Consider the following 25,628-nt stretch of genomic DNA (forward strand, 5'->3'; position numbering starts at 1 on the left):
CTAACCATGACAGTGTTAACTTTGTTAAAGGCTGTCTTGAAAGGACATTATCAATGTTCTCTATTGTGCCTTGCCTGTTTGTGTAGTAACCACAATGAAGATTGTCAGTAATTGCTTACCCTCTATCTTGATAGAGTCAAAAGTCAACCATTCTTTGTCTGATTTTTATTAATTTGGTTTTCACATTCCTTTATTTTACTAAGTTGAATAATTTATAAGCCTCATGTATTATTTATCACTCATAGCATGTGATATGGATTCTGTGCTCGTTAGCAGATTTTCTATGAATATAGAAAGCACTGGGGTATTGGTTGGCAGTATTAGATTTCACTTTGGTGACATCACCTGTAGGATGCAGTTGTCTTTAAGAACACATTTTTATTGAGCCTTTCTTCAGTGAGATCCTGGAAAGACCACATAAGAATTGTGCAGTCTGATTTTTCTTTGCCACCTGTCTTATGTTTTGTAACTTGAAGTTCATATCTACAGAAAAGTACTGCTTATGAGTGGGCCAGCCTCAAGGCTGTCCAGGGAGAGAGATGATTTGGTCTCAAGGCAAGTATTCAACAGGTCAGTATCACAGAGAATGAGAATCAGTGTCAGGTTGGAGTCTGGTCACTGGGACATTATCTTACTAAGTGGTTTTCCAGGTCTAGATCCTTCTGTAATGGGCTGAGTTCTGTCACTTCTATGTGTTTCTAGTCCTGTCCTCCAATTCGTGTATAAGCTCTGCTGAACACTGGGTGATGGAGAGTAAATTGCCTCAGCCTTTTAAATCTTCAAGGATAAGAAAACATATCTGTTGGCAGGTGTTACAAATAGCTAAACAAAAGCTGGTGGTGCTGCCTTTAATCCCAGCACTAGAGAGGCAGAGGCAAGTGGATCTCTGAGTTCAAGGCCAGCCTGGTCTATAGAGTGAGTTCTAAGACAGCCAGAGCTATATGGAGAAACTTTGGTCTCCCAAAAACCAAAGACAGATTACATAGATAGATAGATAGATAGATAGATAGATAGATAGATAGATAGATAGATAAGCAAAGATAGATAGATAAGCAAAGAGACCAATAAAACCTTTATTTTAGAAGGTTTCAGATTGAAACAAAAAATTATCAATATGCATCTATTTCTGACCCATAAAAAAGTGAACTTCCTGGCTGGGCATGGTGGCACAAACCTTTATCCCAGTACTTGGGAAGCAGAGGCAGGCAGATCTTCATGAGTTTGAGGCCAGCGTGGTCTCCGTAGTGAATTCCAGGAAGGCAGGGCTTTGTGCCAGACAGTCAGAATGCAGATGATAGGGCTTAAGGAACTTTTCCTGTGGCTCATCCTAGCACACGGCACCTGCGAGGGCAATGCCATGTGGGCTCTTATGCCCAGCCAGTGGATTGGTAAGTAGGATGTAGATATCTGAGTCTTTATAACAGTGGCCATTTCTTGGCATTTTACACCATCATAGATGCCTCAGGTCTGTGTGGAGAGTCTCTGAGGTCCACAACATCGGACATTCAGTTGAAGCAGAAATAGCATCTATCCCGTTTGTCCATTTATCTCCAGTACCTGGTACACAGAAGCCCTTGGTGAATACATGCTGAATGAATTGAAAGAATCAAAGACCCAGACTCTGGTCATCCATCTGGTTAGTGTTGTTCATATATACGGTCAGAAAACAGCTACCCCAGCAGAACGTGTTCAGTCAGATTGGCCTTTATAATTTCATGTTATAAAGGCTCCTACCTATAGTGATCACTCCTCCCAAGATGGAAATTTCACTTCCATGAGCCACAGGGCCACCCACACTGTAAACCCGGGATGGGTTTCTATACCATTGTGCTTTGTGCTGGTTCCCTCACGATTCTTTCCAGATGTGGAACATTCAGGCAGTTTACCAGACTCTCATTCTGTGACCGTTTTCTGGTTTGGGATTCCCTTGCCCACTGACACAGAGCTACCTAGTAGTATCCCATAGAGCACAGTCATAAATCTAGACATTTCAGGTAACTAGCAAAACTTTCCTTTTTTTTTTCTGGGTTTGCAGGCTGATTTTTACAATTTCTTGTTACTGATATTTCTTTATCCATTGCTTAGCATCTTAAAACTTAAGGTATATGTAGGCAGAAGCATAATTCCTGCCTCTCGAGCTGGGCTCTGAGATTCATTTTTGGCCATTGAAAAGCTAGTCCTCCCCTGTATAGATTAAGGCTACAAAAGTATTAGCAAAATCTCACCAGAAAACCCTTGTGTGCTCTATTTTTCTCTCATGTTGACACACACAGCAAATGGTAGTGAACCGGCATCAGATGGGCGCCTTGTGTCTTCATGGTAGCATCTGAGCAGGTTTTCTTCAGTTTGAGTAAGGACCATTATACATACAATCTTGTTTCTTTTACTCACAATGTTCAAGTGTGTGTGTGTGTGTGTGTGTGTGTGTGTGTGTGTGTGAGAGAGAGAGAGAGAGAGAGAGAGAGAGAGAGAGAGAGAGCTCAGTCATTCAGCCTATAAATAATTTTCAGAAAAGCATTTTCTCTTGGTATTCAATCTGTTTTATTATGGATGGTCTTTTAACAACTCCATGGCAAGTATATAAATGCTGAACCAACATTGTGTCCACTAAGTGACCTCCTTCTAAAATAAAGCCAATAAAAGCATACAAAAAGACTGATACAGGCCTAATCTGATATCAATACATTGATAATTGATAAACTTTTGAATCTATATTTATTTTCATCAAAAGAAAAATGTTGGCAGAAACATTTGAATTAGAATTCAAAATGAATCACATCTGTGGCAATGTCCTTTTCTTTTTAAAAAAAAATGAAGCCTTTTGGTAATTTTTAATAATATAAGTGTTAGGCTTGAAGCTACTTGGGTGGGGCCAGGATGACAATAAATGTCAGTATTTATTGCAATGGCCACGAGATGGCAGAGCTAAAATCTAGACTTCTCAAAGTAACGTAGACACCACGTGAGCAATTACATCTTTGACAAGGATGTCTTAAAAGCATTGACTTCCCAAGGAAAAACGTTCCCTAGATTAATCTAATTATGAGCCAATCCGTAGCGTGCACAGCACAAGAGCACACCTTTCAGTTGGTAGGTATCCCTTTCAGCCTCTATTCCAACAGTCATTATATCTTCTTAGCCCTTCTTGCACCCTGATTTTTGCCTGGCCACCACCTCCACTCACAGTACACAAATGTGACAACTGTTTCCTTCCCCTCTCTTAACATTTGCCTTTTTGTCTCCCGTGGATCAAAAGCATGTTAAATAAAATGCTTACAGGACACTAAATTTTATATCATTTTAGCTACAAAGATCCACCCCATAGAACCTTAATCTTGTTTGCCTCTGACGCTGTAATAACAAAATTCAACAGTGTACTACTCCCTTTTCCTGCACCTTGCCTTCTCACAGCTGTAAAATGACAATTGGTTTTGTTTTTTCATTATTTTACTTATGATAGTAGTGAAATCCATGGAACATAAACAAAGGAGGTTTTATTTACTACAAATAATACATTAAAAAGTGAATTATCAGGGATGGAGACATGCTCAGTGATTAAGAGTACTTACTGCTCTTCTAGAGGACCATAGCTCAGTTCCCAGCACCACATCGGGTAGCTTACAACTGCCTGTAACTCAAGCACTAGGGGATCCCACACCCTTCCCTGTCCTCCACCAGCACACACACACACACACACACACACACACACACACACACACACACACACACACACACAGTGTATACATACACATTAGAAAGAAAAGTAGATCTGAATTTTAAAAATGGAAATACCTAGTTAGTTACAAGAGTCTATTTTGTTGCTTCCCATAAAAACTAATAAATGAATAGTTCTAAATGCATAGCATAAGGAAATAAGAGTCCATCATCTTCAGATGATTTTATACATACACAAGTATACACATACTTACCAAAAAAAGAACAAATGAGCAAGTGCCCTATAGGCTGTCTTGAAGTCAAAGGACGTATTCTCTGACAATTGCTGAGTACCAAACCAAAGGTCAATCTGTTGGACAAATCACTTACCAGTAACCAATCATGATAGATAATATATTTCTTTTAGGTAGACATCAAGCAAATCTTTGCCCACAGGGAGGTCCAAATACATAAAATTTCTCACTACAGGTCATCAGTAACCATGGTGTTGTTTCACATAGAGCAGTCTTAGCGGAGGTAAATCCAATCGAGCATCCTTCTCCTCACAGAAATGATCAAGCACACTGTGGAAGGCCAGGAAAGTCCATTCCCCTCACCCTGCCTCGCATGCTTACCAACCTAAGGTAAAGATATTTTTAATGGAAGAATTTTGTTGTTGCCTTGGCATTGTTTGACATTGGTTAGACAGTGTAATTGACCTTGAGTTTTAAAGGGTCACCTTTCATAACACATTTCCACTTCGCGATTCCTCAAGCTGAGTAAAATCATACCCTGCCCACTTCTGTGTGGCCTTTTGGCTGGACTGATATTGAACAGTTATTACCCACGTCAGGCCTGGCTTTCTGAGATGCAACCCCTCTGTGGTCCACAGAGCCCTTTCTACACTCAGAATCTGTTTTCTCCTTTAAGTTTGTTTGCGAAACAGATGTCAGCTCATGAAAGTCAAATGTTCTGCTTAACAGAAACCAATTTTAGAGGTTTCTTTGAAACACTGTCTTGAAAGGAAGAGACTCATTACGTGTTTAGATATATTTAATATAAAGAGGGGTCTGGCATACGACAACGCAAAACTTTCAGATCTTTACACTTGGTGGTGTCCGAGTTCTGTAACAGCAGTTGCGAGCATTTATCATGTGGTAATGTCAGAAACTAAACAGAAGCCTTGGTGTGCGTTATCACGTTTAGTTTTTATTTTTTATGTCATATATTTCGAATTAATTTTTATAGTTATTCTTCTTGGTTCATTTACAACTAGGTCTAAGTTCCAAAGACATTCAATGATTGCCCAGTTATAAAAATAGTGCTCAAGCGCTAAGAATCTGTAGCTCTTCTAAATGATCTCAGTGATATTTCATCCCAAGGCTAAGTGTCTTAAGAATATAAGGTATTCGGGGTTAGGATTTAGCTCAGTGGTAGAGCTTGCCTAGGAAGCGCCAAGGCCCTGGGTTCGGTCCCAGCTCCAAAAAAAAAAAAAAAAAAAAAAAGAATATAAGGTATTCCAAAGAAATGCTCCCCAACCCTCTCCTGCCCTCCCTTCCTTCTCCTTCCCTCCTTCCTCTCCTTCCTTCCCTTTCCTGCCCTCCCCTTGTCCTCCACTGCCCGGCTCTGCCCTTCCCTCCCCTTCCCTTCTCTCCCCTTCTCTCCCTTGCCTTCCCTTCCCCTAGCCTCCCCTGCTTTCCCCTTCTCTCCCCTGCCCTGCCCTCCCCTCCTCTCCCCTGCCGCAGTTACTTGCTTTTGGATGTAGCATACAGTAATCTGTCATATGGCACTGCCAAGACTTAGACAAGTAGACAACAGTCCCTCCTACACTTCTTCATTGCCTCTTTATCAGCTTATCAAAGGGATAGAAATTGTCTGGATCATTTGGGGTGGGGCTAGCACTTCCTGCTATACCACTTCCTCTGGCCTTGAACCTTATTCAGGCAGGGAAATCTTTAGGCTTCATATTCACAACATCCCTCTGGCACGTAACGCTAATCTCACTGGCATTTGACATCTTAGTGCCATAGGTGTCCCTGTCTGAGAGCTAGCTTCCAGTCCAGCTGCACGGGAAGCAACCAACAAGGTAGACCAGCCGCTTTCATGGGTCACGCGTTAAAGTAGAACTCAGGTGGAGGCCACTACATAGAGTAAAGAACTCCCACAAGACCCTGCGGCCTCTGCTATAGGAAATTCCCATCCGATGCTATGAAATTTCAAAGAATGAATCCTTGGTAATTGGAATATGCCATTTTTTAAAGTCAGGTTTAGGTGAATGACAGAGCAAAGCACATTATAGAGTCTGGCCTGCCAGAGCCTGGCCTTTAGAAATCTGCTCTATTCTTTGATCCTGATGAAACTCAAAATATGTCTCACCTTGTATCTCATACTTCCAGTGAGCTACTTTACTTTTTTGGCAAAAGCTCTTATGCTTTTACATAGCATTGTGTCAAGAGTCAGGGCAAGCATTAATTAACATGAAAGACCACCTCTATCTCCAGTTGCTGTCTGAAAAGCTATCTTTAAAACCGAAACAAGGGAGCATCCCTCTCCAGCAGTGCTCACAGCACTCACCTCGGGGTGAGAGAGAAGCTGTTTTGAACAAGATCTTTCGTCACCGTCTGTCTTAAGTCACCTCCTACTGAACTTACGGTTGAAGATTCAGGGTCATAAGGGAAAGAAAACAACAATTAACTGGGAAAAGTTGATTGAGCGGATTTTTTTTTCCCACAGTCTGATTGGAACATGACTGCCTGGGGCTGAACACCATACATAATGTAGGTCCACCCTCATATGTCATTATCCAAACGTTTCTTAATGGAATGCATTTTTTTTCAAGCATCTGCTTTTGTAATTGAATGTGTTCCTAAAGATGGGTCAGCTAACTAAAACAAGAGCCCACAAGGAAAAAAAAAAATATGTCCGTGCTCCTGTTCCAGCCCGATTTATAACAGTCTTTAATTGGCTTACTTCACTTGTAACTCTTAAAATTAATTTTAGATCCCTTCTCCAAGCTCGAATCATCATTAGGGGAAGGAGAGCAGCCGGGAGTGAAACAGAAATGTTTACAATGTGCCCTTTTAAACTGACGGTGCTAAGTGTCATAGCTCTGCATACTGTCTGACACCCGGAAGCTCTCCTGGTAAGGGTTTGTGTGGGCAACACACAAAAGGAGACATTTACCCTGGCGGCGGAAGGTAGCCTCCAGCCCTCTGCTGCTCTCGGGAGGATGTTTTTCAGGGTGGCTAAAACCATTTTTCCCCAGTGTTTTATTAGCTGTGTCTTGACTACCTCCTGCAAACTGAATGACAGTTTAGGGTTATTAAGTGTGTTCCTGTGCATACTTTTACCCATTGTTAACCCCTCCTAAATGCACGAGGGGCACAGGACTCCTCCTAGCTGCCCTCCATTGTTGCCCATATTTGTTAAAGAAGTTATTCTCTTTGACGTTTGTTTAGGCTGCACTTTGATAAAATGCTGTCTATGCTCCCCTTTCCTTAGCTTGGCGCACAGCAGACCCTGTAGATTTATTTCTCTTTGCATTATCTTATCTTCTTTGCTAGCATATTTGGGCTTCCTTTTCATATTTTAAGCTATATTTCGGTCCACAGACAGATTACCCCAGTAACTGTATACTAAAGTTTAGCAGTGTTCTACACATAATAACGCAAGCTTCCAGTATATACTTAACCCTACTAAATGACTAAGGATGTGAGTAAAAAAAAAAAAGGTCCCATTGCATGCTGGGAGGGATGTAAAGATCTAGCAACATTTCTGTTTGATGGGACAGAAATCAGTTTCTAAAGGAGAGTAAGTCGGGCCTTGGATTCAGGAGGCGATGTATTTATTAAAAGAATGAGGAATTTCCTTTGTGTTTATTGTCAAGTGTCTTGTTACCTGGTAATCTTCTTAATTGGACACCTTAAAATGGTTGCTTGGAACTGTGAACGTTGTTTTAACTTTTCAAGTGACTGGACCAAACTTCTCTGCATGGTGAGAAAAGCAGAGATTGTTAACCATGTTCTTCAAGCAGAGCTTCACGTGTTTCATTGAAGTGCGTGAGTGAGGGCAGGTACGCTGTGGAGGCGGATTGGCAAGTGGGCTCCCAGGAGCTATAAAAGCATAGATAACAAGCTGTGGAGCTGGCGAGATGAAGCTCATCTTTTCTAACTACATTCAGTATCGCTATGAAAAAGGATGCTCGAGAAGCAAAGATAGTGAAAACCCACAACTGCACAGAAGTTGGCTCTTCGTGACTTAAATACTGTAGGCGGTAGAACAAGTGTTTGAAGTCCCCCTCTCTGGTCATTTTGTGAAGCTGCTTGAATAAACTGCATTGCGATGGTTATGCCAACCTCGAGCCTTCACCTCTCATAGCTAACTGTACAAACGCAGCCGGAGACAGTCTTAACCCTTCCAAATACCCTGGCGGGTGATATGCTGTACTTCGGTATCTTTATATATTTCAGTTATCTTCTGATAACTTTAATGCAATGATTACAATTATTTACCATGAATATCAGTATGTTTTAAAGGGAATCATATTATTTTCTGGTCAGTATTTACGTGAGGGTTTCAAAATGCATATGATCTTCATTAAATGAATTTTACTGAGTTTTATAATTGTACAGTATAAACATATATAAGACACATTGGTCAACCAAAATAAACAAAAATGAAGGACCAAATGGATTATTTTTATGAATATTAATGTTGATGAGTGGGCTTGAAAATATTTTTGTAAAAGTTTTTTTATGAGCTATATTTGGCCATAGCATCTATAAAGTATTAGAAATTAATTTGTATTTTTCTTTAACACTCAAGTGAGAATTAAAAATTAATTTATTGGGTCTAGATTTGTGACTCAGTAGTAGAGTGCTTACCAGGCATATATTACACTTTGGTTAAATTCCTGGCAATAAAGACTGAACCCCCTGTGAACGTGATTTTCTGGGGGAGGGCAGTAATGGTGGGAGGATGGGGAGGGTAACACCCATATTGAAGGGGAGGGGAAGGGGTTGGGGGATGTTGACCCAGAAACCGGGAAAGGGAATAACAATTGAAATGTAAATAAGAAACACCCAAGTTAATAAAGATGGAGAAAAAATTCCTGGCAATAATAATGATAATAATAACATTGTTGTTGTTGTTGTTGTTATTACCACTATCACTATTATTACTTTTAATAGTATTATAAAAGGAAAAGTTAAACCCTTGAATCCCCTGAATTATAGATTCATGGGGAAGGGAAGTTTTAAACGCTCAGTGTTTGGGTTATGGTAACATTTAAGCATTATTATTAAAGCTGTGAAACATCAAACTTCCTTTGGAAGAGGAAAATCGGCAAAGGGAGCAAAAGAAGACTTAGGAAGCCTCGTTAGGAGATTCTTGACATTTTCAAGTGGGAGTCAACCTAGATTGTCCCAGACTTGCACATGTGAAAACTCTGTGCCCCTATCCAAACACCAAGCCTGAGAGTGACAGACAGGACAGAAATCACTTTGCTGAAAACATTTATGTCTACAAAGCTGGTACCTGCTGTTTCTTGGCGCGTTCAAGGATGTATTTACAGTGTGTAACATTTATTCTGATGGTGTTTGTGGAAGGAAGGAACCACATAGCAGGACATAAACAGAAAACTGGTAAAGGTAAGTCCATGTCTCTCACTTTCTCTGTTCGGGATCCTGTTGGATATTCACTTCCACCTCCAGAACTATGGAGGGCTTGAGGCCGCCTCTAGTGGCATGTAGCAGGCAGTCCCCCATCGGTCATGCTTGCAAGAGATGAGAAGAGCCTTCTGTGTCAGTGACTGTCTTAGTCAGGGTTTCTATTCCTACATAAACATCATGACCAAGAAGCAAGTTGGGGAGGGAAGGGTTTATTCAGCTTACACTTCCACATTGCTGTTCTTCACCAAAGGAAGTCAGGACTGGAACTCAAGCAGGTCAGGAAGCAGGAGCTGATGCAGAGGCCATGGAGGGATGTTACTTACTGGCTTGCTTCCCCTGGCTTGCTCAGCTTGATTTCTTATAGAACCCAAGACCACCAGCCCAGGGACAGCACCACCCACAATGGGCTGGGTCCTCCCACCTTGATCACTAATTGAGAAAATGCCTTACAGCTGGGTCTCATGAAGGCATTTCCACAACTGAGGCTCCTTTTTTGTGATAACTCCAGCTTCTGTCAAGTTGACTCACAAACTAGCCAGGACAGCGATATATGACTTTACCGCTGATAACACAGAGGTCAGCATTAGCGTGTCTGCATCTATCCCTGTCATAACTGCTCCCAGAGACAAGATGGCCACATTCGCACAGTTGTTTGTATCACAGGAGAGCAACTCTCATCTTAGGGAACTTGAATACTTTGTAATAGGTAATAGCATGCTGGCCCATTGCTCATCACTACGATATGGCATAGGAAGCACACGTTCCCTTTGACCCAGAGGGAGACCACCCATGTCCTTCAAGGCTCATTGCTATACGACTATCTTGGAAGGATTTATCAGAAGAGAAGATGATACTGTTGCTTCTACAATGTACAGAAACACAGCCTCCTGATGACCAGTTTCCCAGCCAACTTAAATGTTCGCATGCATCACTAAGACCTTTATCGGCATGCTAAATGGTTCCCTATAATTGTAAAGAGATAAGAGTTACCCAGAGGGAGAGAACACAATTTACCTCAAGATTTCCTTAATGTGATCATTTATATAACACCTATAGAAAAAAGTATTTTTGATGTCAGCTTAGGAGGAGAGAGTAAAATGCTATGGTGACCTTTGTGGTGTGTCGAGGCACATTAGGGAAAATGACCAACACTGGAAAAGAATGGGAAGTTTAAATAATGTGTTTCTGTTTTCCTCCACATATGCAGAAATTTGGTTCAGCCATTCAAAAACTTAAAAATATTCACGGCTCTCAGTGAAGTGTATTTATGAAAAGCCCATGAGTGATAAAGACTTGGATATAAACCTGAGAATTGGGGCTCTCCCTTGTTTGAAGTCCACACAATGCCTTTAGCCCAGTATCTTAGAGGAAATGCAATAGCAGAGATGAGCAGGTCTGCCATCTCACGATATTACCTAGTGAAGCTTCTAGTGTGAGCTCTACCGGTGTTTATCTGAAAGGGGGAGACATTTCCTGATACGTTCTACTCTTATGGACATCAGCCTGAGCCTCTGGCAGAAGCTTACACTGCCAGGCATTAGTAGAGGCCAGAAAGATCCTACAGATCCATGCCATGAAAATTGGTTGGGGGAATAGTGGCCGCCTTGTCCAAACATCTAGAAGAAGCCAACTCTGATGACAGGGATAAGAAACTGCAGCCCAAGTGCATGACCAAGTTTCAGTCTTGAGACTTATATGCATGCAAAATTCCTTATAGTGAGGCTCCCCTGAAGCTATGAGGTCCTCAAGCATCTGGAATAAACATAAGTGTCCCATGTGGTAGGGACAGAGAAGGAATCTAGGAAACACACCCAAGAAAGCCATTTGCTTGTCAAAAAAAAAATTGTCCTAGACTAGGATGCAATGTGTAACAAGTACATTTCTAAAAATAGACTCTAAAGATGGGAGGAAACAACTGGAGACTTCCAAATAATCAGAGGTCATAAATGAACCCAGAGGGAAACGTTTCATATTTAATATTATTACTAGTGTTTCTCTGTGTGTGTGTGCACATGTGCACACATGTGTAATGCACATCCTTGAATGCATGATGGCGTTGGGGCAGCATGTGTGGCACAATATATGTATGGAAGTTATAGGACAACTTTGTGAAGCCGGGTTCCAGAAAACTGAGCTCAGGTTTTCAGGCCTGTGGCCCAAGGACCTTTACCTAGGTCCTTATTTTAAAGAAGAAGGTGAATTGTGTTTTCAAAGTTTATAGAAGTTAAAAAGTGACCACTTCTAGTATAGAACGAACGTTTCTGATCACCCACAGCTCCTTCTAGAAGCTGGAACTGACAGGGATAAATGAGGCCTTCGGTTTGAGAGGATATCACATGTAGTGAATATACACACTCCTGTCGAGTGGCAAAGGGTTCCATGGGAAGATTAGTATGATGTGACAGAATCCAAGTGGGGATATAGGGTGGCAGGTGGGGACATTGCTGTGAGATATGGTAACTGGAGAAACTTCTCTGCAGAAGACACATTGGACTGAAACCTGGAGCTGCGTGTCACAGGCAATGCCTATGAAATGAAAACAAGGGTCACATTCACTAAATAAATTGAAAATGAGGAGAATCTTGTAACGATCTCTACCTGACATCAGAAGAATAATGTCATGTGTCAAATCCCACGATAATGATTTGCTGCTGAGTTTTGTTGGAGCGCCTTAGAGACGTAGAGCCGTATTGGCAGATGATAAACGGGTTGGTAGATGGACAGAGTTGTGTCAGGAGTAGATGTTTATCTTGAGGCCCTCCCATTTCTAATTTGTAGCTGAGTTTAAAGCCTTCGGAGGAACCCTCTCGGATGACACAATGAGCCAGTCTTAGCGATTCTGACCCAGCCTCTTTGTCCGTCTGAGAACGCAGTCGGGTGCACCTTTGGTTCTGTTTATAGTTCCTCCCCACACCTCTCCGTAATAATCTGTGGCTCAACCGAACTACAGATGCCAGTTATTTGAGGGTGTGTTTTCGGTTTTGTTTTTCACTTTATAAAAAAAAATCCATATCACAATCATCTTTGTCTTACCAGACAGGAAGCGTTACTTGCGGCCATCAGTGAAAAGGACGCAAACATTGCCTTGCTGGAGTTATCTGCCTCCAAGAAGAAAAAGACGCAGGAGGAAGTCATGGCACTGAAGCGGGAGAAAGACCGACTGGTGCATCAGTTAAAGCAGCAGGTGGGGCGTCCTGCACGCCAGGTGTGTCTTGCTGGGTCTGGGGCCTCGGTGCTTTCCCTGGGGTTTGCTCTCCTTCATTGTCTCATGTCCATTCTGCAGGCTCCCACAGCTACAACAAGGTAGGAGCAAAAAAAAAAAAAAAAAAACAGCCCGCGCTGTTGCTAAAACACCATGTTCCTGCTTCTCCGTGTAGATGTGCATGCGGCTGGGCTTGGGTGGCCTGTGACTGGCACCGCTTTCCTTTCTTTTATATTAGCATCACCTTCGCAGAAATAGCCCTCAGCTCTCTTCCTTTCAGTAGACTTGCATTACTAATTAAATCCTAGAAACACCTAATTGAACTCTGGGGACTATCTTTCCCTTCGATCTCGCTCACTTTCTGGGCTCTGGGAAAACTCCCTTCATCTACTTCCAAAAGTCAGTCAGTCAGTCTCTCTCTCTCTCTCTCTCTCTCTCTCTCTCTCTCTCTCTCCTTTTCTAGCTTTTGCTCTTCAGCTGTTTCCTCTAGAATCTTTCAGGGAAGGAGCACCTCCCAACTCTAGTCCCACTAGACTAGGCTTGGAGACCTGTCTGCTATTATTCATTCTAATTTATAATCAGCCGTTTGACCCCCATTATTCTTTATTTCCTTCTCTCTAGGCCAGGTTACTTGTCTTAGAGAAATGGAAGGGGTTTCAACTTTTACAGAAAGCTCTTTGCTTTGTGGAGGGGGTTTCTGGAAGCAGCTTAGGTAGAAATAATCATATCTGAGGAATACTGGGAAACCATCCCTAAAATCTACAGATGTTGTTTCTTCTCCGTATATAACTTGGGAAAGGACCAAGGTGTAGCTCAGTGGTAGAGAGAACTTGCCTATTTCTATGTTCTCTCCCCAACATGTGTGGAAGGTAGGGAAATCACTTTTATGTATGATGAGGACTTTGGTAAAGCAGTGGTCAAAAATACTCATTCACAACCTTACTTTATAAAACCTATTCGGCTCAGTGGTGTGCAGCCTCATAAGGTGATGAGGTGGCCACCACATCTCGACTAGAACCTGTGGCCCTGAAAGGTTCCATGGCACATGGTTACCACATGGTGTCTGCATTGGTTTGGGGTCCTGGGACGGACACTTTATTACCACAGTGAACTGTGCTGAGAACAGTACCTGGGGATAAGCCTTCCAACCCTACAGAATGCCACTTCTCCCCCTCCTCAGGAAGGAAAAGACCTTCTTTAGTCACGGTGAGCTTGAGTCCATTTACTGTAGGACTGCCTTGCTGAAAGACAGAGAGAGACCACTGCCATGCCTGGGCACTTTCTCCTTGCAGAGGGAGGGTCTTAGTTGCTGCCAGACATTGGGTCATTCCACAGAATGGCATGCCTTGCTCTCACCGGCCCCAGGCTCAGGAACCGCTTATATCCGACCTCTTTGTTTGGGGCTGTGCATCTTTTACACTGTTTTTTTTTCCAATCACTTGGGCGCAGAAAGTCAAGATAAGCATCCTTTGCTTTCCCCCAAGTCCTTCCCTGAGTACCTAGCATCTTCCCCTCCTGCACCTAACCATTGTAGCTTTCTCCCACAGGTCTATAGGCCTAGGAAACAGCCCCCGTGCTCAAATATTCCGTGCACTTGTGATGCTGGCTACAGCCCAGATTTTACGGCCAAGTACCACGGGTCCAGCTACGATGCATACATGGGCCAGAGGTCTCAGGTCAGTCAGCTGCTAAGGAAACACACCTCATTGTGGGGTGGGTGTGCAGAAGAATTACCTCTTATCCTGACCATCACCTCTTGTGTAGATTTCTAGGATTTGGTGGCCATGAAGTCTGGAACCAGAGAAGACAGCATCATCTTATGATGCTCAGTATTATTTTGTATGTTTTGTTTTTCCTAATGGTTCCAAATATAGTGGCCACCATTCAAGGTCAAATAGCTTGGTCAGGCTGACAAGCCAGTGAGGGCCCGAAATGTTACTACCAATCATAGGGGCTTGTTTTTTTTTTTTCTATCTCTTAGGTACTTTTTATCATCCTCTACTTCGTCAAGTAAGAGGTTTTCAAGCTGCTCTTCTTTATCAGCATCATAAAAACGCATTCTCGGATGCCAGTAAAAACTGAGGGAAACTGTGCAGAGCCCTCTTTCTGAGACAGGCTCATCTCGGAGATATAGGGTGCTTGGCTATCCTTACTGTGTGACTTGGTCTCCCGCCTAGACTGAGGCAGAGTTGGAAGGGTTTTTATCAAGAGAAAGCAACAGAGGAGAGGGGACTCCTGGTGATATATTTAGTCTTGAAATTCTTCCTCCATCCTACCTACCAGACAGTGGTAAAAAATCCCACATTTAGGTATCTTCGTTGAAAGTGATTATGACTCTAAAAACATTGCTAATTTACGTGTAAAGTCCATTCCATCTCCCCTCTGTTGAGTGTTTGCTGTGGTATAGGCTTCGTGTTCAAGATCCTTCCGAGATTTATTTTTCCCCTTATCATCATAGCAGTTCTGTACATAGGAGCCAGAGTTTTCTCCCTTTTTAAGGGGAGGTCCAAGAGTATTGAATTATATAGCCCGAAGGCCCACAGCTGGCAGTATGTCTCAGGCTTATATATAAGCCTACTCCCCCAATACACATACCCTGCCACATGCAGGAAGTAGTCCTGGGTGACAAGTAAGTGGGTATTTCTAGAAATGGTGACATTCCCATGCCTTCCACATCCAAAGTAGTTGCTTAAATACCCATATCAAACCAACACCAGCATGGAGTTCTTAGGCTTAGTTAGTTTGATTACATCATAAGTAGTGTCTAGTAGCCGTGAGCTTACCATGGGCTAGGAATGGATCTAAGGTCTTTGCATGTATTCGCTCACTAAAACCCAGTAACTGAGGCCTGGGGTGATCCCTTAGAGATGAGAGCATGATGTCCAGAGAGGATAAGCACGTTGCTCAGGCCACACAGTCTTAAGCAGACTTTACTAAAGGTATACTGGCTTGAACTTCTTCCTTTGCATCCCTTCTCTGGACAAGGTATCTGAGTGGCTGTAGACTTCTCCCCAATCTTCAGTTTCTTCGTCAATGAGTCTAATAAACAGATTTGAAACCTTGAAGTGCAAGGTATGCAGAGTGCCTTGCATGGCCTGGCACATACAAGTGCTATATGTCTATACCCCATCTATCCCTTCTGCTGTTGCTTTGGCAGACAACCAATTACCATCACTGCCAGTCCTCAGTGTCGCCCTGCACAGAGATGGGAATTACAGCTCACTGAGAACATGCATTTGAAGTGTGGTGGAGAGAGACAGATACCGGCACCTAGCCTTTCTAGCCCCCTTCCCCTAACTCTCAAGCATTTGGAGAACATCAAGCAGACATGTCAAGCGCCCTAGACCCCGGTCACAGTCCATAATACTCATTAACTGTGCTTGGTTCATGGGTGCAGCCTTTGAAGATAGAGACCTGCCAGGGAAGATGAGCCTGAGACCGCTCTTGTTTTTCAGCTCTTGCCTGACTGGGCAGAACATAGCTCTCTCAGAGGCAAGGATGCTGGAGAAGAAAGAAAGATTATGGGGACAGCCGCCTCTGTGTCTGAACAGCTAGTACGGCTTTCTAGTTCATGAGATACACAATGTTATACCAATTATGTTATACAAACTTAGTCAGTGTATCTTCTCCAGAAAGTCTCTCCACTGTCCAATCCTAAATGACATACATGCGCACTCGTGCATGCACACATGCACACACCAACACACAACACACACACACACACACATACACATACATACACACACATACACACACATATACACACACACACACACACATACACACATACATATACACACACACACAGATACACACATACACACACAGACACACAGACACATGCATACATGTACACACACACACACACACACACACACACACACCTCTTATGTTGTTTTACCTCATCAGTAGCCACCCAGGACAGACACACACACATACCCACACATACACAAATACACATACATACATACACACACTCATACATACATACACACAAATATAAACACAGACACACACACACACACACACCTATTATGTTGTTTTTCCTCATCAGTAGCCACCCAGCTTCTCTTCCTCACATCAGTCTCTACGCTAGTTGCTGGTAATTCATCTGTTTTCCTACCATGATGAGAAAGGCAGCAGCATCTTTTGTTTTTTTGGGTTGAAATTGATCAAGCCAACATTCCAAGAGGCCAGTTGGTTTAACCACTGTCATAGCACCCCCCTCTGCAGTGCAGAGATGGCCTCCAAGGCTGGTGGAGTGCTGTGACTTAGCTCCTGCTAGGCTGGACACTGCAGTATGGCTGCCCTTCTTTAACTCTTCTAGGGATTAAAGTAAGGACATCCCAAACCAGTGTACTCTTCACCTCGCACAGGCCATTGGGTCTACAGTTAATGGATGTCATCCAAGGAAGCCAATTCCAGTACCTCAGCTCATGAAGGACAGAAGGGCTTGTTTTCTATGCTGAAATCAGGTACCCTATAGATATTTGACTTGGCAAGTGTTTACCGAGTCCCTACTGTGTCTAGAGTATTAGACAATTTGGAAATATTAATTAGGAACTAAACTGAGTGAAGATACCTTCCTTATAGGACTTAATTTTATTCATGGAATGAAGGCAGTAAACAACAAAATTGTTAACTACAGGGTACAAACAAAATAACATGCACAGCAGTGTAGGGAAGAACAGGAAAGCAGCGAATTGGTGGAGACTAGGGTCAGGGAGTTAAAATTACAGTAAGCGAGAATTTCCTAAGGAAAGGGAATCTTGAGAAAAGGTAATGCAAGTCGAGGGGGTCCTTGCAGACCCTGAGACAGGAGTGTTATATGGAAGGGGCAGCCACCGGTACAGCCCTTAGACAGGATTTGACTCTGGAAGCAGAGGGCAAGCCACTAGGCTTCTGGGATTAAAAATGAGTTGAGCTGTCAGAGCTGAAGTGTGGCAGAGCAGACAGTAGTGGGCAACAATGGGCCACAGAAGGATGGAGAAAGCCATGGGCGGTGAAGTGAGCTACGCAGGACGCCTGTGTAGGATCTGCTAAGAGACACCTGCTCTGGGCTAGAAATTCTCAATAATCACGAAGTAGAATATATCGCCAGCCCGAGAGCAGAGCCAGATCTCTCCACATGCATCCAGTGTTGCAGCTTCCAAGGATTCCCAGGGGTTGGCTTATGAATTTAGAAGCATCGGCACTTTCATTAAAGCTACAATAAAGAAGACTCATGACGGTCTCTCCCATCTCCTCAGATTTTCAGCTGATGCTAGAGCAAGGCTCTTTGGCTGAACCTCTGTACTATGCCTACGGTCTGACTGCTGCTCCCTCCTTCTATGGTGGTGTTGTCTGGGCCTAGACGTATAGCAAGTACGTGGTCCAGCCATTCTTTGCATCAATGTGCAGAACAGCATCTTCCCTAAAGGTGTCTCATTGTTCTCACCACCTTCCAGCCTTCACTTCTGAAACCTTTGCTTGCTTCTGCCCGACATCAGGGTAAAAATAAACTGAGACCGTTGTTCCCTCTGCCTTGGATATGCCGTTCCTTCTGCCTGCAACACTTTCCCTCTTCTCTTTACCTGTTCTTTTATTCAACATCACCACAACGTCACTTCACATAAGACTTCTAGAACCTTTTCAGCTGCATCACATCCTCCAATTTGTCCCATTGCACTATGCGTGTCTCTACTTCTTCACCCTTGTAATGGATGAAACTTTGCCCTGCTAGTTTGTGATCTCTAAAAGAGAAGATGACCTTGTGAACTTCCGTGGTTGCTGTTTACCTCCAACCCCAGCACACGTGCAGGCTTGTAATAGTCTTTTATCAAACCCTTAACTGTGTGGAGGAATGAGAGGAACACAGAGGCACTTTTCGAAGGAGTGGGACGTTGGTGGTATCACATCCTCTGTGGAGGATGTATCACCTCTTAAATCTTACGCTAGTATCCTGGGCTCTACAAGAGCGCTCACAATGGTACTTCCTCCTTCCTGCTGCATCATAAGACCCTTGGTGGGGCCTAGCCCCATGCCCAAAGCATTCAAAGGCGTGGCTAATCTGAGCCCTTTTCCAAATCCCTTTACCCTGTTCTGCTTTCAACTCCTTCCAGTGTTTTGGATCCTTCTTGAGTGAAATGTCATTTGGATCCCAGACATAGCAGAGAATTCTCATTAGTCAGGGACCCCTCCATTCCATCCATGGCAACTCGTGAGTGTCTCATAAATCAATTTGCTGAGAAATACCTTAACTCCTCCTGAACAGCTGTCAGGAAAGCCAGAGGTGATGTGAAGTGAGTTCAGAAATTCCAACTATGCCTGACAATGCAAACATCTTTATGATGCTTCTTGAGTGTTAACATTGGGTTGTTTCTGGAAATAAGAGAGCCGTGCATTAACCTTCTCTTTCTCTTTCTTCTTGCCTTTTTTTTTTAAAAAAAGCAGATGCAATATTAGACACGGTGTGGTAAAAGAGGCATTTGAGCCAACCTAACTTCTGGTTTCCTCCCATTTCAGCTCCTTCACAAGCATATACCTCTGATACTATGCCCCACCTTAAAAAAAAATCTGGCTTCCAGATTTGTGCTGTTTTGGGAGTGGCTCTCCATTGGGAATGAGTTTTGTTTCTTGCTTTTGGGGTATTGTTTTGGTTTGTTTTTTTTTTTTTTCTTCCTCTAGGGAGTTCTAAAAATTATCGAAAATTACTATCTTTTAGTCTTTGGTGTCTTGAATCCAGCCCCAACCCCCAACTCCTTTCCTTTGCCCTTGAAAAAAAAAAAAAGACTGACTTCAAAATGATTAATTCTGAAACCATTGGATCTGCCTGCTGCTAAAGGGTTTTTGAAGAAAGCTTAAATCTAAATCTTACCCCCTAAGCCTTATTCCCGAATGTTTCCCTGTTGCCGAAGCACCAATAGGCACGTCCTTGATGAAAATGCCTTTTTAAATGAGGGCCAGACACCATTGTTTAGTGAAAATTAGAACCAGCTTATTTCTCAGAACCAGCTAGAATCCTTCTGAGATCAGAGATAGATTGAGCCTGGGTTTTGTTTTCCTTTCCTCCCAGATCTGGGCATTGCTCTGAGCCATCAGGAATTGCACAGGTCAGTTGGGAGCAGGGAGGCATTAAAGGAGAAGACAGGTCCACTCATTCGCTGCGGTTCCCCAAGAATTGGCATCAAGTGCCTATGTCTCCGAAAACATTCAAAGGGCTATGCCAGGCCATCACAGAGAACTCGGTCTGGTCTCCCTGCCTCCCCTGGGTAGAAAGTCAGGACTGTCTTCAAGGATTAGCTGAATAGATATGGCCATGAATGGCAGAGGCCACCCTGCAAAGTGTCCAGGAGAGATCCTCCTGAGCCTGGGGTCCTATTCACAATGGATGTGTGCATGTGTAGAGGCTGTTGAGGGGAAAGCCAGAGTCAACTCATTGATCAGCCCAGGTCTGTTCCCTCCCATTGCGGCCACTGAACTCTGTTGTCCACTTACATTTCTCTTGCACTATATGTAGATAACCATTATAGGTCATGAGGTAAGCACAATTAAACAGCAGCCGAGGGGCCCCATGCAGTAGGGTTCCCATAGCCTCGTGTTGTGCTTGGATGAGCTCCAGAAAAGCTTGATTTGATCCCAGCATTGTAATGTATCACAGACCCACTCCAGATCAAATTGCCACAAGGAAAAAGCATCGGTTGTTTCAGCAGACTCTCACTGGGTTAAGTTGTTCCTGGTCCCTTGGTAGGATGAAGCCACATCTCTCTGTCTTTGACTTCAATGCCTCGTGTGTGTCTGAAGTATGTTACAGAGAACTCCCTTAAAACATTCTCAGCTCTCTTCTCCTCAGGTCAAAAGCAGGCTCTTTCCAAGGAGGCAAAACCTGGTGTTACAAAAAAAAAAAAAATCTTTTTGTTGTTGTTGTTAATATCCAGTAGGAATGCTGCCTTAGCCTGGATACTTTCCTTCCCCTAGACTCAGGGAATCCATTTGAACCTAAGTATGTTCAAAGTCTCTGGGGGCCAACTCTTTTCTCTGTTAAATCATGCTTTTCTCTACTCCTTAGGAGGCCAAACTCCCAGATCCTGAAAGGGACTCTGGTGGACACACCGTAAACAGTTACCTCTCCAAGCATGAGTGGCACACCTACAGTTACCTCCTGTCTCCAAGCATGAGTGGCACACCTCCCGCATGTGCTGGCACTCTAGATTGGGAGATACTGACTTTATCCTTGAGCATGGATCATGCTTGTTGGTTTCTACCAACAAGAAAGTTGATATTGGCTCTTGAAAGAGACAGGAGGACACAGAGTAAAAGAATATTTGCAGAAGCAGAAATTTCAGAGTTATCTGATGGGAGTTCATGGCCTATCTTTTGTGACAAATGCCTGTCTAACTTGGATGCTCTCTGTTGTATTTAAGGGTTCCTAGAATAGGTGTTTCTAGTTGTCCTTGTTGGGCTTTTGGGGTGCCCCGCTTTTAAAAGGCTCTTGTGTTGAAAGCTTGGTCTCTAGCCATCAATACTAGTGAGGAGTGGACTGTGACACAAGGGCTCTGCCTTCTTGTAATACAATGCCTTATTAGGAGACAGTGTTGGGAAGTAGGGCTAGAACCTCTGAAGAAAGTAGGTCAGTTGGGGAGTGCCCTTAAAATACAAACCTTTTCTGTGATGTCCTGTTTGCATCTTGGGCCCCAGGAGGGGAACAACTCTGCTCTACTTGTCCCTTTGCCAGAAATGGTGCAGCCAAGAGACACACACTAAGACTGTGTACCAACTTACTCTTTCCTCTTTTAAGACTATTTCTCTCTGGTATTTGTCACAACAGCAAAGAGTTTAGCATGCTAGTTATAGACTAGCATATATGCTCTCAGCGTTTATTTTTGGCTTCCTTCAGTAGGGCAACTTGAAGAAAGCCGCTTCCCCAGTATGCTATCCTGCTTTTAGAAAAAGCAGGGAACTGGGCGTGGTGGTGTACTTCTGTAATCTGGACACTTGTAGGAGGTTGGACCAGAAGGATCCTGAGTTCCAGGACAGCCCTAGCCATATGTTTCACAAACAAAATAAAAATAAAATATGGACGAGAAGAATAGGAGGAGGAAAAGGTAATGTGTGCATGAGGATTGGGTCTCAGCCCTTTGCCAACTTTACTTCAGAGATCTGAAGCCCCAAATAGCAGTACCTACATATTGGCAGAACACACCAGAATAGTCAGCTTAGAGGACCAAACCCAGAACCTCTTGCAGACACCAAGACCTCTCAAGTGCTATTTCTCCTTCCTTCCCTTCTTCCCTTTCCTCTACCACCACCTCCTCCTCCTCCACCTCCTCCTCCTCCTCCTCCTCCTCCTCCTCCTCCTCCTCTTCTCTTTCTTTCTCTCCCTCCCTCCCTCCCTCTTATTCAAATTGCACATCTGTGCTCTATTTTTAAACATTTATTCTTTAAGTGATAACGCATGTTTTACCAAGCCTCTTATTGGATTAGACATGTTTGAAATCCCCTCAACTTTAACCTCTTCCTGACCGCCTCCAACGAAATGCACATCAGCCACCAGAGCAGAGCTAAGAGAAGTTTCCCAAGATGTTCCCAAGTCACTAGGCCAATTCATAGAGGTCAAGAGACCCATCAGGGCCGCAGGGTTTCTGGAGATGCTGGTTGCTCTGAGAAGGAATCTGACAGTCACATTGTGCTGACTTTGAGTGACACTGCTTCCGGATGTCTCTAGGGTCCACACTCTTCATAATAACTTTCATGTGACCATTTTAGGCTGGAGTAACGATTTAGAATTCTTATATTCAACTTAGTACTGGAGTAGGGAATTTGGAATATCTTCCCTCATCTAATCCTCGTGGAACCCTTGAAAACCAGGTGCCAATAATCTCCCCAGTGATGCAAAGAACTGGAACTGTGCGGGGCCCAGTTAGGGGGAGGGGAGGTAGAAGCAGGTCTCACACATGGCCACTTGCATGCTCTTCTCTTCAAAGGAGCTGGTGCAAAGAAAGAAAACATTAGAAGGGGGTAAAGAGGAAGGGAGAATGAGAGAGAAAGAGAAACAGAAAGGTTTCCTTCTGAATTTTACCACTCCTCAGTCTGTCTGTCTGGTTCCCACTGGCCCCTGTTGATCTGAGGCTTCCCTGTGCAGACTATAGAGTGTTGTATCCCTTCCTGCACCACAAGGTATTCCATCAGGACTTTGGGGTCTCCTGAGATGCTGGTACCTGCCTGCCTGCCCATGGCCTGCAGGGTTTTAATCTCAAGGTAACTGCTTGGAAGACTTCTCTCTAGTCAGTTTCCCTTCTTCTTTTCCATCACTTGATGGAATTAATTAAAAGACAGGCTTCTCTTGATCCTGATATCTCTCTCCCTGTCCCTGTCCCTCCTCTCCCCCCACTCTTTCTCCTTCCCTTGCTCCCTCCCTGCCTGCACCCCTCCCTGCTCCTCATAATTAAAAGTCCTTTCAAGCTGTCTTCACCTTATCATTTCAAATGAATGAAAGAAGAAAAAAAAAAAAAAAGCCCAGCTTCCTGCCCTTGTGTCCTCCCCGGTTCTGAACTTCAAACTGGATGAAAAGCCCTTTTCACTGGCTTTGTGCTTCGTCCCCTCATAACTGTGTTCAAGTCACACTCATGCCGCCCAGGATCTGCATTGTTCTGCAAATTAGTCTGCGCTTTCCTGGGCTTCAGACACACAGACACGGACAGACAGCGAACAGAAACTGTATGTGAAGCTGAACTGAACTCCCTTCCTGTGTACTTGAGTCCATCTCCAGAAGATGCAGATTTGTTGGTTGTTTTTGTTTGCTTGTTTGGTTGGTTGGTTGGTTGTTTTGTTTTGTTTTGCTTTTCTACAGTAAGCTGAAAAGCAAATGTAAAATTTTCAGACTCCTATTTGATGATTTTTACTGCTCGGAGACTATGTTAAAAATTTAATCATGGCCTCGCTGTGTAGCCATTCCTAGATGAACTTTTCCATGGTAGAGAACATATAAATAAATATTTTGACAAAGAAATAACATATACTCATTAGAAAAATTTCAAAAAAATGTAATTGAAAAGCATCTTGAATAACTCGTAAACTTCACACTCGGAAGTAACTGTCATTAAGACTTACAGTTTCCTACGTTCCATGGTCTGTGCACATCTGAGTGAGTATATGACCCACGGAAGGAAGAACACGGGTCTCTCTTAACGCTTTACGCATTTGTATCCTGTGTGTCTGCTGAGTCCCTGAAAGCCATCAGAAGCCATTTTCATCATTTTCCTTTGTTTGCGATTTTACTTTGCTCCTAGTTTGTACTTTTATAATCATACTTTAATGAACACTTGAATATGAAGCCTTTTAAAATTACGTTCCTTACGATTACTGCCCTAAAATTGAATTCCTGACCAGGGTTGTTGATTGAGGATTTTGGAGAACTGAGAAATAGCTCTGTCCTACAAATCATTGTCATTTGCTAATGCTTAACTGACCAGCAACAGCTAAATAGTGACTCTATACTAAACAGACACCATTAACTGCTGTGTCCAGACACTACCATAGGTTCTTCCAATGCTCAGAGAACTGAGAAAGCCAATAGACGAGGGAGATTTTTGTGCAGGTGTAGGAAAGCAAGTATTAATTGAGCATGTACTATGTTCCTAGTACTGCTCTGGACTCTGAGGATGCTACAGTGAGCAAAACAAACAAAACTCCTAACCTGAGGGAGTTTGTCTTCTAGTGATGGGGACAAAAAGAGAGAGAGAACATAAATGTGAAACATGAGGTGTGGAGTAATGGTTGATATGGTAGAGGAAAAAAAATAATGCTATTATCTGAAGAACTTCAGATGCTTCAGGTAATGCTATTACCTGAAAGAGATATACTGAAAGAAATTTTATAATAAATAAAGGGTGCTCCATGTGGAACACCGTGTGGAGTGGGAGCACTCATGTGGAGCATGCTTCAGGGAGGGAGCACTCAGTGAATGCACTTAGCCAGAAGTCTGTTCTTCCAGCTACTCCCAGAGTGCAGTTACAGAATTGACAAGGTGGGGGAGCTAGAACCCTACAACACCATTGTTTAAATGAGGTGTGTGTGTGTGTGTGTGTGTGTGTGTGTGTGTGTGTGTGTGTGTGTGTGTGTGTGAATGCACACAACAACCTAAATGCTACTATCTTACCTCTATCCTAATGTGGTAATTAGGAAATGCCTCTTGTACACAACCAGCCAAGTCGAGCTGTGTAAAGAGGTTACAAGTTCAGAGAAGAAAGAAAGTTATCACCCCAGAAAACAATGAGAACTCCCAAGAATGACAGCCCAGAAGGCCAAAATACCAGGCTGTGTGTCCGAGTCCAGAAACCCCCGATGAACTGCCCGTCTTGTGGATGCTTACTTCCTCTTTCTCTTGGGCAACCACTCCTAGAATTACAAACACAGCTTGCTGGCTGACCATCTCTGTCTTCTGCCTTCTTGTGCTGGAGTAAGAGGGAGATACAGAGGTCATAAAACCAAGCAATGTCTCTTGTCAGGCTTCCTGGGCTTTTTGGCCCTGTGGCTGGGCTTTTTAAAAGTTTCAATGAGGGGCTAGAAAGGTGGCTCAGTGGTTAAGAGCATATAGTGCTCTTCCTGGGGACCTGAGTTCACTTCCCAGCATCTACATCAGGTAGCTTACAACTGTCTGTAAACCCCAGCTCCAGGAGGAATCTCACACGTCTGACCTCTGTGGGTACTTAGACACATGTGCCCCGCCTCACATACATACACATAATTAAAATAATAGAAACACATCTTATTTCAATGAAACAGGAGGATTCACCTCACCAGGAAGGTCCTGGCAGACATGGAAAGTTCAGGAACCTAGAAAGCAGGGTTCTAGCCCAGTTCTGATCCCAGCATTCTGTGAAACTTGGACAGTGCCTTTTCCTCGTCTTGGGGGCTCTATGCCTGTCTCTAGACAGAGATGGAGAACTCACCAAGCTCCCAGATCCTCAGAACCTTGGCGGTCTCAGATTGTGTGCACACTTATGACACGTGGGACACCTGAGAGATGACGGTGACTTTGAAGGTGCCCAGGCAAGGGGCAGTGTTTGCTTTCATGGAGCCTCCATTTGAGTAGGAAGAGATACAACATCCCACAGCCCAGCTAA

At 43.4% G+C, this 25,628-nt stretch overlaps 1 protein-coding gene across 18 annotated transcripts in view; it reads left to right on the top strand.

Moving 5' to 3' along the window:
* Erc2 (ELKS/RAB6-interacting/CAST family member 2) overlaps positions 1 to 25,628 on the top strand; it is an 883,982-nt gene that overhangs the window by 625,668 nt on the left and 232,686 nt on the right. For 11 of the 18 annotated variants that reach the window (XR_004389747.1, XM_032918652.1, XM_032918651.1 and 8 more), the window contains one exon: positions 12,360 to 12,528. The exons of 1 other annotated variant lie outside the window; for it this stretch is intronic. Coding sequence is in view for 16 of the 17 variants with exons in the window: in XM_032918652.1 (XP_032774543.1) it covers positions 12,360 to 12,528 (169 nt within the window). In the remaining variant the exon portion in view is untranslated. The remainder of the gene's footprint in view (positions 1 to 12,359; positions 12,529 to 25,628) is intronic. 6 more of the 18 variants (XM_032918655.1, XM_032918661.1, XM_032918658.1 and 3 more) reach the window with 1 other exon arrangement.

The sequence above is a fragment of the Rattus rattus genome, chromosome 13, assembly GCF_011064425.1.
Source record: "Rattus rattus isolate New Zealand chromosome 13, Rrattus_CSIRO_v1, whole genome shotgun sequence".
Classification (NCBI taxonomy): domain Eukaryota; kingdom Metazoa; phylum Chordata; class Mammalia; order Rodentia; family Muridae; genus Rattus; species Rattus rattus.